This window comes from Myotis nattereri (assembly GCF_964212035.1).
Source record: "Myotis nattereri genome assembly, chromosome: 1".
Classification (NCBI taxonomy): Eukaryota; Metazoa; Chordata; class Mammalia; order Chiroptera; family Vespertilionidae; genus Myotis; species Myotis nattereri.
The window spans coordinates 6,909,212-6,922,808 of NC_138075.1; the positions used below are offsets into that span (position 1 = coordinate 6,909,212).

At 44.5% G+C, this 13,597-nt stretch overlaps 1 protein-coding gene across 2 annotated transcripts in view; it reads left to right on the forward strand.

Moving 5' to 3' along the window:
- Positions 1-246: 246 nt before the first annotated feature.
- EVL (Enah/Vasp-like) overlaps positions 247-13,597 on the forward strand; it is a 114,958-nt gene continuing 101,607 nt past the window's right edge. The window contains exon 1 of one of the 2 annotated variants that reach the window (XM_081097883.1): positions 247-726. In XM_081097883.1, the coding sequence (XP_080954009.1) occupies positions 722-726 (5 nt within the window). In that variant the 5' untranslated portion in view covers positions 247-721. The remainder of the gene's footprint in view (positions 727-13,597) is intronic. The other variant, XM_081097880.1, reaches the window with a different exon arrangement.

Below are 13,597 nucleotides of genomic sequence, written 5' to 3' on the forward strand. Positions count from 1 at the left end.
TACCCAAAGTCCCGCCCCTCCCGTATCCCCTTCTCACAGCTCCGCCCCAACTCTCACGACCCCACCTCCCAAGGCCCCGCGCCTCTTCACAAGACTCCGCCTTTCACAGCTCCGCCCATCCATCACGACCCCGCCTCTCACAGCCCCGCCCCACCTATCACGACCCCGCCTCTCGCGGCTCCGCCCCACCTATCACGACCCGCCCCTCAAGGGCCCGCCCCTCGCAGCTCCCCGCTCCCGTCTCCCGGAGGCGCGGGCGGTGGGGCCCCGCGCCTTTTGTGTCGGGCTTGGACCGCCGCGCGCGCTCTCCCCTCAGCGGCCGCGGGCGGAGGGTCGCACGCGCGCGCACCCCCTCAGCGGGCGGAGGGGCGCACCCTCCGTCTCGTCCCTTGGGCTGAATTCGCCTTCCCGCCTCCCCGTTCGCGGGTCTGGGGGCCGCCGCCCCCTCCCCTCCTTCCACCTCCTCTGGCGGCGCGCGCACTCGCCGGCCCGGGCACGCGCCCGCCAAGATGGCAGGGGCCGGGGCCCAGCTGTCAGGCGCCGCAGCCGCAGCCCATCCCCGCAGCTAGCGGCCCGGACACCCGCCTCGAGAAGATGAACCCCCGCTGCCCCCCGCAGCCCAGCGAGACGCGGAGCCGTCGCGCCCGGGGCCGGCTCCCCCGCTAACGCCCCGCGCCCCGCGCCGCGCGCCCGGCCCCGCGCGCCCGCCCCGGCAGCGACAATGAGGTGAGCCTCGCGGACGCCTCGGCGGGAGGGGACACGGCGGGCAGCGCGGGGCGCGGGGCTGGCTTCGGGGGAGTCGCGGGGGCGTCGAGAACGGTGGGAGCACCCGGGGGTGTCGAGGTGGGGGCGTGCTGGAGGGAGCGGGCGCGCCGGCCTTGCGGGGTGTGGACGCCCCAGGCAGGTGTGGCCGCGCGCCGGCCGCGCGGTGGCACATGGTGGCCGAAGCCCGGATGGGTGCCTCGCAGCCCCCAGGAGACCGGCCCGAAGCCCCTCTGGCCTCCGCCTCTCGGGCTGGCGACCCCTGGGCCACGCCGCCCGGGGCCGGCGCTCAGAGCCGCCTTCGGCTTACTTGTGAAGGGCTGCTTTCTTCCTCTCCCCTGCCTCGTCCCCTTTTCCTTCCCTTCTGAACCCCCATAAAGTGCAAGACCTAAATTGTGGGTCTCGCCCAGCCGGGGGTCTGCTGGTCATCAGGTCAAGAACTAATTCATTGCCAGCAGCCCGGAAGTCCCGCTCCAGAGGCAGCCCAGCCCCGACGTGTGGGAGATAATCACTCCCTTGCTTTTGTGTGTGTGTAATTTTACCTTCTAAAGCACATGCGCCATAAAAACTAGAGTGTCTGTAGTTTCACTGCTTAGCCATTTTGTGAACTTTATTTAAATGAAATAATACAACCTGTATTCTTTTGTGTCTGGCTCTCTCACTCAAGATGTTGTTGAAATGCATTTATTCTGTTGTAGTTCATTTTTATTACTCTACTAGAGGCCCGATGCTCGAAATTCGTGCAAAGGGCTCAGCCCTCGCAGCCGTGGGGTGGCATCTGGAAGGTCGTTTGGCTATCCGGTCTAATTCGCATATTACGATGTTATTATTATAGATAGTATTGTATTGTATTAATGCACCACGAGCTAACTTTTGGCTATTAATGCTGCTATGACTGACTACTCTTATGTGTCTCCTGGTGCATTCGTTTCTCTTGGGTGTATACCTAGCAGTGGAATTTCTAGCTCACAAGGTATGCATTATCTTTAACTTCAGTAGCTAATACTGTTCCCAGTTGTTAAAGTGTTTTTACAAATTCACACTCCTACCAGCAAGTGTGTGAGAGTTCTTGTGCTCCACATCCTTGTTTACACTTGGTATTGTCAGCCTTAAATTTTAGCCATCCTGGTGAGTGGTTTTAAATTGCAGTTTCTTGCTGACTAATGAGGTTGGATATCTTTCATGTTTATTTGGTGTCCTCTTCTATGAAGTGCCTGTTCAAATGTCTTGCCCACTTTTCTTTTGGGGTTTACGTGTCTTTTTGTTCCTAATTTGTAAGAGTTCTGTTTGTAGACCAAGAAGATAGCTTCCTGCCCTGCCAGTGAGACTCAGTGGTTGAGTATGGACCCATGAATCAGGAGGTCAGGGTTTATTCCCATCAGAGCACATGCCTGGATTGCAGGCTTGATCCCCCTAAGCCTTTCAGTGATTCTCTGTCATCATTAATGTTTCTGTCTCTCTCCCTCTCCCTTTCTCTCTCTGAAATCAATAAAAATGTATTTAAAAAAAAAAAGATAGTTTTCTATAACATCTAGAAATCTTACTGTTTTGTCTTTCTTTTTTTTTTTTTTAATATATTTTATTGATTTTTTTACAGAGAGGAAGGGAGAGGGATAGAGAGTTAGAAACATCGATGAGAGAGAAACATCGATCAGCTGCCTCCTGCACACCCCCTACTGGGGATGTGCCCGCAACCAAGGTACATACCCTTGACCGGAATTGAACCTGGGACCCTCAGTCCGCAGGCCGACGCTTTATCCACTGAGCCAAACCGGTCAGGGCTGTCTTTCAAATTAAGATCTACAGTCTACTTGGAATTGATTTTTGTGTAACTTGTGAAAAGGGGTTCAAATTTTATTTCTTATCAGCACCACTTATTGAGCATGAAAGGTTCGGGTTGGGCTGGGGTCACACAGAACGGACTCAAGGTTTAGTGTAATCAAAATGATGTTTATTCGAGGCAGCTGGGTGCAGGTGGTCTGACTCGAGAAAGAGCCAGTGGTGAATTAGGGAGGGAGCAAGCTTTTTATGCTCTTGGAGAGCTGCAGACCAGGCTTCAGCTTGACCCAGGTATCAGGACCCGCCCCCCCCCTCCCGCCCACCTCCCGTCCTAGTTTTATGGCCTTGTCTTTTGTCTTTCTGCAGGCACCAGATGTCCTTTGGGGGGGGGGGGCGCGGGCATGGGGGGCTGTGCAGGGGTGATGGTCTTAAGGAATTCCTGTAAAATAACCATTCAAGGAGAGCATGTTGTGCAAGGCTTAGGCCAGCGGTTCTCAACCTGTGGTTCGCGACCCCTTTGGGGGTCAAAGGACCCTTTCACAGGGGTCACCTAAGACCATCGGAAAGCACATATATAATTACATATTGTTTTTGTGATTCATCACTATGCTTTAATTATGTTCGATTTGTAACAATGAAAATACATCCTGCATATCAGATATTTACATTACGATTCATAACAGTAGCAAAATTACAGTTATGAAGTAGCAACGAAAATAATTTTATGGTTGGGGGTCACCACAACATGAGGAACTGTATTAAAGGGTTGTGGCATTAGGAAGGTTGAGAACCACTGGCTTAGGCTAACAGAACGAGCTTTCCCCTTGACATTGGTTAGATTTTGTAAGGCTCAAGCCTTGTGTTCTCCAGTGAACCCTTTCAGAGCAGTGTTTATCAACAGGGTCATCTTTTACCCATAGCTCTGCCTTGCACATTTGTCATCTTCCATTTGGGGTCATTTTCTTTCTGTCGGAACAATACCCTTAGGATTTCTTTAGTGCAGGTCTGCTGGTGACAGATTCTTATAGTGCTTATTGCCAAATGTCATTATTTAGCCTTCAGTTAAAACAAAAACAGCTTTATCAGAGTCTAAATGACATACTATGAAATTTACCCATTTAAAGTGTACAGTTCAGTGGTTTTTAGTGCCCTGGTCCCTGAGTCTCAGTTGGTTGGGCGTCATCCCGCGCACTAAAGGGTCACTGGTTTGATTCCCATTTGGGATATTAAAATTTTTTTAAAATAAAGTGTACAGTTCAGTGGTTTTTGGTATTTTCAAAAAATTATGCAACCATCACCACAGTCTAATTTGAGAACATTTTTCTCTGTTTTTGAATGGTTTTTTAGTAGTTACAGAATTCCTGATTTGCCACTGTTTCCTTTTAGCACTTTAAATATATTATCTCTGACTTGGATTGTTTCTGTTGAGAAATCAATTGTTTTAATCAGGCTGTTTTTTAAGTGTTTTCTTTGTGTTTGGTTTTCAACAGTTTTTAAAAATATATAATTAAGGTTTTTAGGGATTCTTGAATCTGTGGCTTCATGTCTTTCATTATTTTGTGAAGTCATCAGCCATTAGGACTTCAAATATTGTTTCTGCCCAATTCTCTCTCGAGTTTCCTTCTGGGACTACAATTATACATGTTAGAACATTTCACTGTATCTTCTGTGTCTCTTAACCTTTCTTCTATGTTTTCTGTCTGTCTTTCTGTCCTTCATTCTGATAATCCCACTTACCTCTTCCTCATCCACTATGAATAATCTGCTATTAAACCTATCAATTGAGTTTTTAATTTCAGGTACATATTTTTTATTCTTTAATTTCTACTTGTTATTTATTTTATAGTTTCCAGTTATCTGCCAAAATACTCAATCTTGTCTTTATCTCCTTGACTACAGAATGTATAATTAAAGTTTGATTATGGTAGTATGTGTGAGTCGTTTCCAGTGTCTGCTTCTGTTGGTTTTTATTCATATTGTCTTGTCTTATGTGCCTTGTTTTGTTTTATAATTGTGTGCTGGACATCATATTTGCAGAATTGTTTGTGGAAATAAATAGAGGCTGAAGATGATGATGTTTTTCTCTTTTAGTGATAACTCACATTTGCTTTTGTCAGGCAAGTGGGGCACGTAAGGTCTGGAGTCACTTCAGTGCAGTCGCAGTCACAGGGACTGAGATGTTTCTAAGCGGAGCCGCAGTCCTTATGAGAGCCAGACCATTCTGTCCAGCCTCCTAGTGTCCAGTTCTTCCCAGCACCTTCACCCCCAACCCAACACCCAGCCTTTAGCATTCACCTTCCCCGCCCCCACCACCACCACCAGGAAAAGTAGCCCCCAAAACTGCGTTCACCTCCCGGAGTCTCTGACATGCCTTCCTCCCTGAAGCCTCCAAGCAGATATTTTTTCTATTTTCCCCGCTTTTCTAGTTCTCTGTTCAGGTGTACTTAGTCCATGGTTACTGGAAATAAGAAGCCCTGATGTTTGCATTTTCAGGGGCAGTTTGGGTCTTTATTCAATTCTGGAGGAGATTTAAGTTGCTGGGCTTCAGAAGCTGCAGAGAATAATATTACTTTTTTCTTGTGTTCTGTTGGAACTATATTAGGTTGTCTCTGTCAGTGAAAAGATCTGGAATCAAGATAATTTTAAGAGTACATTTTAGTTCCTCTTAATATCTAATTAATTGAAAATATGGTAATTTAATTCAGATTATTACTGTGAAGCAAAGAATTTTAGAAGTGGGTGCTTTCCTCTCTTGTTTCCATAGATCTATCTTTCTTCTGTCTTGATTTCCTTTATTATTTATTTGATAAAAATTACCGTTTATCTGGTCCTCTTGACTAGAACATTTAATTTTTTTTATCAACAATAGTGGAATAGCATTCTTAGGTCCCATTCTTTTGGATCAGATTTTTAAAAAAAATACATTTTTATTGATTTCAGAGAGGAAGGGAGAGGGAGAGAGAGAAACATCAATGATGAGAGAAAATCATTGATTGGCTGCCTCCTGCATGCCCCACACTAGAGATCAAGCAGGGAACCTGGGCAGGTGCCCTGACCAGGAATCGAACTGTGACCTCCTGGTTCATAGGTCAGTGCTCAACCACTGAGCCACGCCAGCTGGGCTGGATCAGATTTTTTTTTAAAAAAGACATGGACATAGAAATGAAAGTTCTTAAATTTTTTTTCCAGAATGAGTCAGTCCTTTTTTCTTTAAGTCATTGGTTTTTTACACATTTTTTAAATGCTGCTGACAGTTTAACATGATTTTCTGTTGCAGACTATTTATAGTTAAACATCTATATAAGTATATTTACATGGACCTCAAATACTTGGCTCTTTCAAATGGAACCAAAATCAAGGGAGTCTGTTCATTATGTCTGTTCATCACGTCTGTTGTCAGCTCATTTGATTTGGATGCGTATAAACAATTTGTCTTATCCATGAAAAGCACTTTTCTTTTTGTTCAATCCTGATTTTTTAAAATGAAAATAACACATCATTTTACCTAGGTAACCTCAGTTACCTAGATGTGACCCAATGATAAAGGTCTAGGATGTAGTCTCCAAACTCTCCCTGCAAAGGAGTATCTCAGAAGGCATTGGCTGCAGATGTATTCTAACCAATAAGCTCAACACTTGTGAAACTGGTCCACGTTTTAGCAAAAAAGTCCTATTAAACCAGTTACTCAGATAAGAAAGGCTATGTCTGCCCTGATCGGTGAGCTAAGTGGTTAGAGTATCGGTCCACGCACCGTAGGGTCTCAGGTTCAATTCCTAGTCAAGGGCAGGTACCTGGGTTGCAGGTTCATTCCCTCCCGGGTTGAGGCATCTGCAGGAGGCAACCAACCAATAAGTCTTTCTCACATCGATCTTTCTCTCTCTCCTCCTCCCTCCCTTCCACTCTTACCTAAAAGAATTCTATCAGGTGGATTTTTAAAAAAAAGAAGAAGCTGTGTCTGAAGCTTTCATTATTTTCTAGTCTACTGCCTGAATTCTTTTTGTAACAGACCTTAATGTATTTTCATATCTTCTTTCAGAAATCATTTTTGAGGGCTTACTGTTCCATGGTACTGGATTATATGGGTAAGGAGGTGGAAGGAACCAGGCCTCCCTCTCCCCCAAATATCCCCCATCCCTAAAAGATTCACAGACATTTACTGAATCCCTTTCTGCATCCCTTTTCTACCAAAACAACATCAAGAAACCCCACATACACAGTATATGAATATATTTGTTTATATACTTTAGTCATTTGTTGATAACAGTCTCTTCTGTGAACATTCCTACTATCTCCCTTTTATCTTTTAAATATTTGATATAAAGAAGTTTGAGAGTTTTATGTCATTGAATAATTTTCTCTGTGATCCGCCGCCCCCCCCCCCCCCCCTCATTTCCTATGTTTAGGACGGAATTCTTCTAGGAGATTGGTTGCGTATTAAGTTGTTTTTCTGTTTTATATGTAAGAATTTTTTAAAGTTATCCTTATAATTGGAATGAGATAAAAGTCAAAATTACATTTTTCCTCAAAATTGCTGATCAGATACTTGATTATATCAGTAGATACCTGGCAGCAATATCAGCCATGTTTTCTAAGTTGAATGGCTGTACAAACACCTGGATCCCAAAATCCTCTTCAGGGGTGCGTAGTCACAGCTGGTAACATCTGAGTGAGGATCACCTCCAATCCTCAGAAAGCTTACCTGCCCCCATCAAAGCCAGCCTTGTATATGTAAGTCATGGCCAGACTAGCATATTGGAGGTCTGGTTATGTGCCAGGGGACTCCCTCATCTGGGCCAAGGGCACTTCATCAATCTTGGAGTAACCACAGAGTGCATTGTGATTGCAAGATACAGTGTAAGACACACAGGCACAAACACATCCCTTGTTGATCACCAGTAGCCTGCGCTAACAGCTGGTCCAAGTACATTTCTGAACTTAGTGCTGCAGAATGAGGGAGGGGGGAGCATCCCTCCAGATGTCTTTAGAAGTCACATCAGAAAGGCCAGCTCCAGGGGCTATGGGACTTGTGTGTGTGCATCTTTCTAGGCTCTCTTCTGTTCTGTCTGCCTGTTTTTAGGCCACTGTCATTACTGTATTTACCTTGTGGGTGATGATTTTTAATTTGAGCGACTTCATCCTTTTATTTTAAAGCAGCGGTTCTCAGCCTGTGGGTCGCGACCCCTTTGGGGGTCGAACGACCCTTTCACAGGGGTCGCCTAAGACCATCAGAAAACACATATATAATTACATATTGTTTTTGTGATTAATCACTATGCTTTAATTATGTTCAATTTGTAACAATGAAAATACGTCCTGCATAGCAGGTATTTACATTACGATTCATAACAGTAGCAAAATTACAGTTATGAAGTAGCAATGAAAATAATTTTATGGTTGGGGGTCACCACAACATGAGGAACTATATTAAAGGGTCGCGACATTAGGAAGGTTGAGAACCACTGTTTTAAAGTAATGTCATTTTGAATCTTACTGGTTTGGTTGTTTGTGTCTAGTTATGTAAACCAAAAATTTAGACCTAGTTTATAATTGTACATAAATAAGCTACATGAAAATAAATTATGTCAGCATTGTTTCACATAAAGATTGCTTCCCTTTAAAGGGAACATGTATACTACCCAGGTTTCAACCTTGCGGTGGACTGTACGCTTGATGACTCCAGTTTATCGGGTGAGCAGCAGATGTGCAATAGTCACGCGCTGGCAACTTAGCAAGGAGCACATCCAGCACTCAGGGTTGGCGCGGGAAGGGCTCTGGTCCCTCATCAAGGACACCGTTTTCTCTTTCCTAGCCCAAAAGGAGGAGATCCCCATAGAAATAATTCTGGGGGCAATTTTCTCTTACTTTTAAAAAATAATCTTTTTCTGATTTAAATGAAATATATGCTGAATGTAGAGAATTAAAAAACATAGAAAGGTATAAAGGAGGAATTGACCCTGGTCAAGTGCATGGCCAATGCTCTATCCACTGAGCCAAACCGATTAGGGCATAAGTCACCACTTTTTTAAAATTAGTATTGATCCTGCTGGTTAGGGATAATCCCGTAAAACGTGATTTAATTTCTTTAATTTTTTTCATTAAGCGTAACATTTTTACAAACTTAATATTGTACTAAGTATTTGTATTGGAAATGTTACATTTAACATGTATGCATTTCCTTGTCATAAATATTCTTTGAAAACATTTTAAATAGTTGATAATAGTCTATCACATGATATACCATAATTTATTTACCAGTACCCCAGTTTTAGGATAGTTAGCTTGTTTTGAGCAACCCATCATTGAAAATACCTTGATGGCCCTAACCAGTTTGGCTCATCGGATAGAGTGTCCGCCTGAGGACTCAAGGGTCCCAGGTTCGATTCCAGTCAAGGGCATGTACCTTGGTTGCGGGCACATCCCCAATAGGGGATGTTTCTAACTCTCTATCCCTCTCCCTTCCTCTCTGTAAAAAATCAATAAAATATATTTTTTTTTTAAAAAAAGAAAATACCTTGATGGTAATGTCTGTGTACATACATCTCGGCATGCTTCTCTGATTATCTTCTTAAGGTAAATTAGCAATATGGTATTATTATTTATGCCAAAGGCTATAAACATTTTTAAAGTTATTGATGCATATTGTAAGAATGTTAAATTTAAACAAAGAAGAGAGAAAGAAAGAGATAAAGTTAATGAAAGGAAGTCTAATCCTGGTCTTAACTTAGAGGTCCCCTTCCCATTCCCCACGCCCCCCTTCCCCCCCCCCCCCCCAAAAAAAAAAAAAAGGCAAAGGAAGGACTAGGAAAGGATTCAAAAGAAGGAAATGGCGTGGCTCCCTGTGCTCACCAGTGGAGGGAGCCCTGTTCCTGAATTCTCCAGCTGCTGTGTTTGAAGATGCACTGTCTTTATCTTTAAGGCCGTGTAAAAGACATCATCTACTCCTTGCTTTGGAGGTAATGTAGCTGTGAATGAAGTTTGTGTTTGTTATAACTGATTTAGGTCACATTTTGCCCCCTGTATTCTAAACAGGCTGGGTTTTAGAGTCAGACAGACCTGGGTTCTGCCCCAGAGCCACTCCTTAAGGCTGGCTGACATGGAGCAGATTTCTTAACCTTCTCAAACATAAGTCAGAAGGCGTGTGAGAGGCTCCTAAATCCAAGCCTTAGGTGGGCTGTCCATTGTCTCTAAAGATACTCAGAGCATGTGTCTTTAGAGCTCTTCGAAGAGCTGCTCCACCTTCACAGGGTTTTGTGAGGGTCAGATGAGGACACCTCGAAGGTTCTTGGCTTATAGTGCGCCGTAGAGGTTAGTGATCTACCTCCCCACCCCAGTCTGTTGTGTCTGTGAGGAAGGAAAACCTGGCACGATTCTGATTTCAAATATTCTGCCCTTTTGTCAGATCACTGTATGACTTACTGATCATATGTGATTGATCATTAGTATTTGGTTTAGAAACCACAGCTGCTATTGGTGCTTCGACTTCTAAAAAAGATTTGGGGACATTCTAAGAGACACAAAATAGAACTATTGAAATAAAGACAAAACTGGAGGCATGCTACTTTGGGGTAGAGATCATTGTACCAGAGTATTCAGATTAATAAATTGTTACTGTGTCCACCCGTGTGGGTCAGTGGTTGAACATTGACCTATGAACCAGGAGGTCATGGCTCTCTTCCCAGTCAGGGCACATGCCTGCGCGGCAGGATCAGTCCCCAGTGTGGGGTGTTCAGGAGGCAGCGATCGATGATTCTCATCATTGATGTTTCTCTCTCCCTCCCTCTTCCTTCCTCTCTGAAATCAATCAAAATATTTAAAAAGAAAGTTAATGTAATTGAGTGCACTTAACTGTGAAATTCATGGAAGCCATGGGAAAAGGGGAAACGGGCGCCGATGTGTGTGTTTCTCGTTCTAGAGTAAAACAGACATGCCTTTGTAAAGCTCCAGAGACACCTTTTCCCGTATCTTTAGAGGCACTGGACAGCTTACCTTACAAGGGCTTACGTGAGCTTGGAGTTGGAAGCCTCTTACACACCTGCTCCATCCTCTCCCCCTTGTGATATATTTGCCCTAAGTCCCTTCCTTCAAGGCTCCCTGCACCCTTAAGCCTTCTCTTGGGTCTGCCCTCCACTCTGGCCTCTTTGAGGAACTGTGTCTACCGCTCTGATCTCTTCTCTGTTCTCTCTGGGAATCCTTAAGTAAGAAAAGATCTAATGGACTAACTCATGCGTTGACCAAGTCCACCTCCTTTTCCTCTCACCTTGCTAACTTCTTAGCCTTCAAATCTCAGTTAAATGCCACCTCCTCAGGGAAGCAGTGCGTGGCCCCTAGGCTGCCTGAGGGCCCTTCCCTGTTATTTGTCGCTATGATATCTCACATTTCTTCTTCTGTAGTTGTATTTGTAATTACACTTTCTCTCCTGTATTTCATAAAGGATTAGGCCATATCAATCTCTGTTGGATCCCAAGAGCTTAGCACTGTGCCTGGCACTTGCTAGATGCTTAGTAAATATTGACACTGGCGCCGTAAAATGGACTGTAAATCATGCCATTCTTTCCGCTTGGCATGGGTCCTTCCAGGTGCAACATTCCGGGCAGCCACCCCAAGCAGTTGAAGCTGGCATCCAAGATGAAAGCTGTTTCATTACCTGCTTAATGGATTAATGCACTGCTGGGGGGACTGGGCTTTTGTCTGTGTTTCCATACCGCTGCCCTGAGGCATGATTTGGAGGGTGTTTTTCCGTTATTTCTTTGTCAGGACATTATCTACTATAAGTCTCAGTGTCCCAGGTGTTTCTCAGACTTTAGTGTGCCTAAGAATCACTGTGTGTATGTCCTTCCAAAATGCAGATCCCAGGCCCCGTTGCCAGAGGTGGAGGAAGCTTTTTAAAAGCTTTTGTTCTCTTTTTAATAATAGACTTTATGTTTTAGACCAATTTTAGATTTACAGAAAAATTGAGCAGATACTACAGAGAGTTTCCATACTCTGTCCCAAATATACAGTTTCCCCTGTGAACATCTTACATAGGAACATTTTTTATATTTAGTGAACTAATATTGATATATTATTATTAATCAAAGTCCATCCTTCACTCAAGTTTCCTCATTTCTTTTTTCTGTCCCAGGGTCCCATCTAGGACAGCACATGACAGGTAGTTGTTATACCTCCTTAGGCTCCTCTTGGCTGTGGTCCTTTTCCAGACTTTCCTTGAGTTTGGTAGCCTCAACAATTCGGAGGAGTGCTGGGTAGGCATATTGTGGGGAGCCCCTCATTAGAATTTCTCTTGTGCCTTTCTCATGATTAGACTGGCGTGATAGGTTTTAGGGAGGAAGACACAGTGATGAAGTCCCATGCATCACATATAGAGAGGGAGATACTATCGCAGGACTTATGACTGTTGAGGTGTCATCACTATATAAAGTCACTCATTTATCCCCCCCTTTCATATTGTCCTCTTCCCAGGAAAGTCTCTACTCACAGCCCACTCTCAGGGAGTAGGGGAGCATGCTAATCTGAGGAATGCTTTCTAAATTTTAATAGCAAAGTCTTTATTTTTCTGTGTATTAGAAACATTAGTGTGTTAACTCCACTAATTTTAACTGGATTCTCCAGAAAGCTGTACCCAAGACGAAGGCTCCTGGGAGAGGAGTTTTGGAAGGCATGTGACCTGTGGGAGCAGGAATGGGGAGAGGGGAGTGAAGTGGAGGAGGAAGAGCCGGTACAGGGGTCCATTATGGGTGAGGACTGATGTTCGGGGAGAAAGGGAGAAGCATCTCTCCATACTGCCGTCTCATGTGACAAAGGATTGTCCTCACTATGGAGTTCCCAAGTGGGTTCTGAGAGGGCTCGCATGGCATCCCCTGGGCAGCAGGTGAGAGCCTGGGCACACTGGTTCTGCAGAGGTGGCGCCCAAATGATGCAGAAGGGGTTCTTGATGCATGTGATTTTGTGGATATTATTACTAAAGAGAAAATAAGTAGATTCCTTTATCCAGTCTCTTTGATAGGGGCAGAAATAGGATATTGGGGTCCAGCTATAATTGTAAGAAATATCAACCATGCTCTGTTAACCGTAATTGTTTTGTTCTGATTAAAGAAAGCACATTCTAACCTGGCTGGGAGTTGCACCTGGGACCTGGGAGCTCACTGGAAATTCGGCCGATTCTCATGGAAAGATTAACTCAACCTTGTTGGAAAAACCAAAGCTGCCAGCCCTTTGAAGACACCCCCCCGCCCCCACCTCCTGCCTTTGCATACCCACAGACCTTTGCAAATCTCCAGCCTGCATTATCTGTTAACTGCCCATTTGGTATAACCTTTAGCCTACTTCCCCACGTAATCTTTGTTCTTCTGCCCAATAAAAGCAGCTGGTTTATGGGGAGAGGCAGAGCAGATGTTTGTGGATGACCTGCTGCTCCCATACTGCCTGCAGTATTGGAATAAATGCTCATATAGAATCAACCCTGTCTCTGCTTAACTGGCTCAAGTAGTGACAGGCAGCATGGACCCATTGATCATTACTCACTGCTTCTTGCTGGAAAGTTTTCTATGCTTCTAGGTTGAATTCACTTGTGTTTTTTCTGGTACTTGCTTACATAGTGGGGTGTTTGTTTGTTTGTTTGTTTTCCTGATCCTTGTGGAATAAAATATATGGCTTGAAAGCTGGACCCAACTTTATCCTTTCTATCTAATTTTTCAGTTATCCCAATACCACTTATTACAAATTTCATTTTCGGCCTGGCTGGCGTGGCTCAGTGGTTGAGCGTTGACCTATGAACCAGGAGGTTGTGGTTCGATTCCTGGTTAGGGCACATGCCAGGTTATGGGCTCGGTCCCCAGTGTGGGGTGTGCAGGAGGCAGCTGATCAATGATTCTCTTGCAGCATTGAGGTTTCTATCTCTCTCTCCCTCTCTTTTCATCTCTGTAATCAATTTTTTAAAAATTTTAAAAATTCCATTTTCACCCTGGCTGGGTGGATCAGCTATTTGGAGCGTCATCCCATACACCGAAGGTTGCAGATTCGCTTCCGGCCAGGGCACATACCTAGGTTGCAGGCTTGA